We start from the raw sequence: 6000 nt of genomic DNA, 5'->3' as shown, positions 1-6000 counted from the left end.
GCTGCACCAATCTCTAAGGCACCTTATAGAATGGCACTAGCCGAACTCAAGGAGCTGAAGGAACAACTCCAAGAATTGCTAGATAAAAGGCAGATTCGACCGAGTGTGTATCCATGGGGAGCTCCAGTACTCTTCGTCAAGAAGAAAGGCGGGAGTATGAGATTGTGCATCGACTACAGAGAGTTGAACAAGATCACAATCAAGAACATGTACCCTCTACCTCGGATCGACGATCTGTTTGATCAGCTTAAATGAGCCGCCGTCTTTTCTAAACTGGATCTGAGGACAGATTATCACCAGTTGAAGGTCAGGGCTGAAGATATCCCCAAGACAGCCTTTCGAACCAGGTATGGGCATTATGAATTCACAGTGATGCCTTTTGGTCCGACCAACGCACCAGCATCATTCATGGATCTGATGAACAGAGTATTCAAGCCATTCTTGGATCAGTTCATAGTATTATTCATCGATGATATCCTCGTCTATTCTCCTGACGAGACGATCCATGAAGAGCACCTTCACCTTGCTCTGCAAACTTTAAGAGAGATTAAGCTCTATGCCAAGTTTAGCAAGTGTGAATTCTGGCTAAAAAGTGTGTCATTTCTAGGACACGTAATCTCGAGAGCAGGAGTGTCAGTGGATCCAATAAAAGTAGAGGCAATTACAGAGTGGCCGAGACCGAAGAACGCCACCGATATCAGAAGCTTTCTTGGATTGGCAGGTTACTACAGGAAGTTCGTCGAAGGGTTCTCCTCGATAGCCATGCCACTGACGAGACTCACACAGAAGAAATATAAATTCATCTGGAATGAGGATTGTGAGAAGAGTTTCCAGACATTGAAAGAGAAACTCGCATCCACGCCAGTGTTGATCCTGCCCGCAGAGAATAAAGATTTCACTATCTGCAGTGACGCCTCTAAGGACGGTCTAGGATGCGTACTCATGCAAGAGGGAAGAGTGAGTGATCGCCTATGCATCAAGGCAGTTGAAACCGCACGAGCAGAACTATCCTACTCATGATCTGGAACTAGCAGCTGTTGTCTTCGCCTTAAAGATTTGGAGGCACTACCTATATGGTGCTAAATTTGAAATCTTCACAGACCATCAGAGCCTCAAGTACATGTTCACCTAGAAGGAACTTAATATGAGACAAAGGCGGTTGATCGAACTTCTGAAGGATTATGACTTGACCATAAGTACCATCCGGGTAAAGCAAACAAAGTGGCTGGTGCGCTAAGTCGGAAGGGCCCAGGCAAGATAACTCTAGCTTCCCTCTCAGCCCAGCCATGTCTATAGGAGACCGTCAAGTTAAACCAAGATCGAAACCCGGTACTGACAAAACTTAAGGAGCATATCAGAGAAGGGAAGTCTCTGGATCATCAAATTGATGACAAGGGAATCTTAAGGATGAAAGAAAGATTGTGTGTGCCCGACAGCGATACCTTCGCCAAGAGATAATGGCAGAGGCGCACAAGTCGAAATTGCCAGTCCATCCAGGCAGTATGAAAATGTACAGGGACCTCAAAAATAGTTTCTGGTGGAATGACATGAAAAGAGATGTAGCTGAATTCGTCTCCAGATGTCAGGTATGCCAGCAGGTCAAAGCAGAACACCAGCGACCTGGAGGATTACTGCAACCTCTGGAAATCCCCGAGTGGAAGTGGGAGAATATTTCCATGGACTTTGTGGTAGGATTGCCAAAGTCTAGGCAGAGCCACGACGGTATATGGGTGATCGTGGACAGACTCACGAAGACCGCACATTTCCTACCCGTCCGCATGAATTACAATCTCGACAAATTGGCTTAACTGTACATGGACAACATTGTGAGATTGCATGGAGTGCCAGTGAGCATCCTATCTGATAGAGACCCGAGGTTCGTCTCGTGCTTTTGGAAGAGCTTTCAAGAGGCCATGTGGACGAAAGTGACCCTAAGTACGGCCTATCATCCTCAAACCGATGGGCAAACGGAGAGAACCATATAGACCTTAGAAGATATGCTGCGGGAGTGCGCCCTTGAATTCAGTAGCAACTGGAGCACTCATCTACCCTTAATTGAGTTTTCTTACAACAATAGCTATCACAGCATCATCGGAATGGCTCCATACGAAGCCCTTTATGGAAGGAAATGTCGGTCACCACTTTACTGGGATGAAGTGGGAGAGAAAGCTGTGGTGGGACCCGAGCTAGTACAGATGACAGTGGACAAGGTTAAAATTGTCCGAGAAAAGCTCAAGGCAGCTCAAGATCGACAGAAAAGCTGGGCAGATCTTCAAAGAAGGCCTGTAGAATTCAATGTGGGCGAGAAGGCTTATGTAAAAGTCTCGTCTATGAGAGGAGTTGTATGATTCAGTAAAGCCAGGAAACTGAACCCTCGATATGTTGGACCCTTTGAAATCTTGGAAGTGTTCCATGTGTCCCAACTGAGAAGGTACATTCTAGACCGAAGTCACGTACTAGAAATAGAACCGTTCTTGGTCGAAGGGAACTTGGGAGAAGAACTGAAATACGAAGAAGTCCCTATTAGAATCGTGGATACTAGGGAGCAAGTTCTTAGGCGACGTATCATTCCCTACGTCAAGGTACAATGGTCCAACCACTCAGAGCGAGAAGCAACTTGGGAAGTTGAAGAGAAGATGCGAAAGGAATATCCCTACCTATTTGGAGACCAGGCCAACTCAAGTTTCGAGGACGAAACTCCTCTTAAGGAGGGAGGGATGTGAGAACCGAAAATTTTCCATTATGTATTTAATAATTTGTAAGGAAATTTGTAGGATTTGATTCTATGTATAAAATAATATAATGAGATATGTTTATGGGAAAAATTAATTGTTGGAGACATTTTCTAGCAAGGCAGGCATATTTCGAAAATATTGGGAGGATTTTGACAAGATTGAGATATCCTACAAGATTTAAAGAATTAAGGCATGAGATTATAATCAAATTTTCAAATTTTGTGCCCAAATATTGTAAGGCATGGATACAAGGAAGCATACCATGCAGATTGGAAGGAAATACTCAACTTTTCACCAAAACCGTTGGATCTAGCAACCTAAATTCTGAATTAATCAAGAGCATCAGATTAGAGTATAAATCTCCTAACTTGGGTAGATGAATTTTTGAAATTGGCAAGAATATTGGAACCAAATATTGAGAGATTTGGAGCAAATTTTGGTATGATTTGAGTACCAAATTTAGACCCACCATCCTCACCTATAAATACCCCATCACCCCATCATTCTTCACACCCTAAATCTCGAAATTCCTTGCTGCAAATTTCGAGAATTCAGCAACTCTCCCTAGCTGAAATATTGCACAAAAATCGTCCCAAAAACCAAGTCGAAGCGCCGTCCGAGCAAGAACGAGAAGCAACCCTATTTCCGAGCCGAGCATCCACGTCTTTAGCATCAATTATACGGTAAGTGGGCTGTTTTAAAATCTTAAAAATTCGGTTTATGCATATGTGATTTTTCGGTTTTTGGATAAAAAAACTTCGGTCGAGTACAATTCTTTTCCTACTCCTTCTTGTGTTATTGTCATTCGGTTTTAAACACTGTGAGGAGTCGACTGTATATGGGTGGGAATCCCAACAATGACGTACCCTTACGCGGTGGGGGATAAAACTGTTATACGGCTTCGCCCCCTTAGATGAATAAAAATTAGGGACTGACGTCAGTAAACCATAGAAAGTTAGATAAATCACAGTGGCTGGTAAATGTTATGCATGTTTATGAAAGTATGTATGCAAGTCACGTGTTTCGAAATTTATGCATGTTATTTTATTGTGCTCGATATTCCCCCACTTGCTGAGTATTCCTAAATACTCACCCCCCTTACAACCCTTCCCAGATAAGCTTGAAGAAGAAATCGAAGAGGAAGAGTCGGAAAAATTCTGGGGATGGTGAATGCTCGAGAAATTAGATTAAGTTTAAGTTTAAGTTTATTATTATGCAGTTTTATGTTTCTGCATTTAAACTCTGTCGTCTTTTTGAGATTTCGGTTTTGTAAAGACAATGTTTATTTCCTTGAAATTATGAATTATAAACTGGTTTCGGTTTACACTGTAATACCAAGGCTTGTTGTTTCGGCTGTGTGATTGTTAAACAACGTCGGTGTCAATCCCGAGTCTCGGGCGTGACAAAAACAATGGTGGTGTGGTGCCAATTAAGGATCACTTCAAACCTGTGATCAACAATAAATTTTGTAATCGCCCGAGGGACGATCAATGCCAAAAATTTTGAAATGAAACCGACGTTGATCAACATGGTGCAACAGAATCAGTTTAGGGGTGTAGCTTCAGAAACCTGCAAAGTTTTCTAGAGGTGGCTTACATTGTGAAGATAAATTGAGTCATTGAAGGTATCATTGGGTTATGACTATTCCCTTTTTCTCTTAGGAAAAATGCAAGAAGTTGGATGCAGTCGAAATGGTGGACATGGCTTTGAAATTTCCGAATAAATATTTTCCACAGGCCAAGCCATCCTAGCTGAAGATCGATATCACCACTTCCAGGAACAAAAGTTTTGAGCAGTTGTATATATGAAGAACATAAGCTTTATAAAGAATTACTTAGGAGATGCTTGAATCATAACTTTAAAGATTGAGTTCAAATTTAGTTGTTTTATAATGAGCTGAATGGACCAACAAGAATTATGTGGATGCTACTACTGGAAGGATCATATTTGCCAAATTGCCTAGAGATGCTATAGAATATGACATTCAATAGTTACAAGTGGCTGAGTGAAAGATCTATGATAAGAAAAGTGAGAATAAGGCTTTCTCCATTCTCTTGTTATTTAGGATTGTTGCAACCTCTAATGATGAAGGTGCATTCATGGAGCAAGTTAGTATATGAACAGATGTAATTAAAAGGCTATTGAGGTAACCATTTAGCCAAAAATTATCATCCCGACTTGCGTGGCCATGAAATTTTTTCTTATCCCAATAACAAGAAAGTGTTTAATTTTCCACCATAGTTCAAAATTCAAAGAGTGAAGGTAGGACATCTTTAGAGGAACTGTTGAATACTTTTGTCTGAATCTTCAAAGAGAATGGAGAAAAGTGAGAATAAGCTAGATAATATTGAGACATATGTGACCAATATGGGTGTTGCCACTACAATAAAAATGACTTTTTGCAGCGCACAAATTCTCTTTCTGCGGCGCACATTGCACGCTGCACAACTGCAAGCTGTTGAAAGTTCAAGATTATCCGTCGCGTACATGTGCACGTTGTTAATATTATTATCTGTGGCATGAATACAATTATCCGCAGCGTGCAATGTACGCTGTTAATATTCCATCTAAAATTAGCGGCGGTTTCTAATTTAGCAACGGTTTTACGTTTAACGACCGTCGCTAAGTTTAGCGACGGTATATCACAATCTGTTGCTACATTTTTTGTTAAAATAAAAAAAATACTTTTATAATTTAATAAATTTTTTAAAAAAACTTAAAATCTGACTATGTTAACAATACTTATGATCTTAATTAACACTTAAAAATTAACCAAAAATTAAAAGGAAAAAAACGTACCCTCAATCGAAACTAAAATCATCTATGAGAGAAAATTTTAAGTGTTGTGAAGTGGTGTAGAGAAAAATGGATCGAAAATACGGATATTTATAGACAATTTGCGATAGTTTTTGGTAATAGCGATTGACCCGTCGCTCATAGCGACGGTTATCAAACAGCATCGCTATTAGCGACAGTTGGTAATACGGCTATTAGCGACGGTTAAGTTAAAACCGTCGCTGTTTTTCATTAAAAAATCGCTAATTTAAATTTAGCGACGGTTTTTAGAACTGTCGCTAAAAAAATTTATGTATTACAAGGCGTGCTATAAACTCGTTCGAGAAAATTGTTGGTGAGAGAATCGTACTCAAGACCAACGTTTTCTTGGTGCAAGAGAAACTACTAGTCCCTGAACTTAGTCAAAAACGATATAAGTCTGGAAGTGTCGGAGAAATTCATATCAGCTGGTACGTTGATTTGATAGGTA

The 6000-nt window shown here is 40.5% G+C and overlaps 1 protein-coding gene across 1 annotated transcript; it reads left to right on the top strand.

Moving 5' to 3' along the window:
- The first annotated feature begins 372 nt into the window (after positions 1 to 372).
- LOC140835432 (uncharacterized mitochondrial protein AtMg00860-like) lies at positions 373 to 1020 on the top strand. Its single transcript, XM_073200927.1, has one exon. The coding sequence runs from the start codon at positions 373 to 375 to the stop codon at positions 1018 to 1020; it is 648 nt and encodes a 215-aa protein (XP_073057028.1).
- The last annotated feature ends 4980 nt before the right edge of the window (positions 1021 to 6000 follow it).

This window comes from Primulina eburnea, chromosome 6, assembly GCF_022965805.1.
Source record: "Primulina eburnea isolate SZY01 chromosome 6, ASM2296580v1, whole genome shotgun sequence".
Classification (NCBI taxonomy): Eukaryota; Viridiplantae; Streptophyta; class Magnoliopsida; order Lamiales; family Gesneriaceae; genus Primulina; species Primulina eburnea.
Note: the sequence above shows the minus strand (reverse complement) of the source record. Positions and strands in the feature narration are given on the sequence as shown.

What these genes read in the sequence shown, in the direction of transcription:
- LOC140835432 (XM_073200927.1), top strand. Translation starts at nt 373, where the DNA reads ATGCCTTTTGGTCCGACCAACGCACCAGCATCATTCATGGATCTGATG.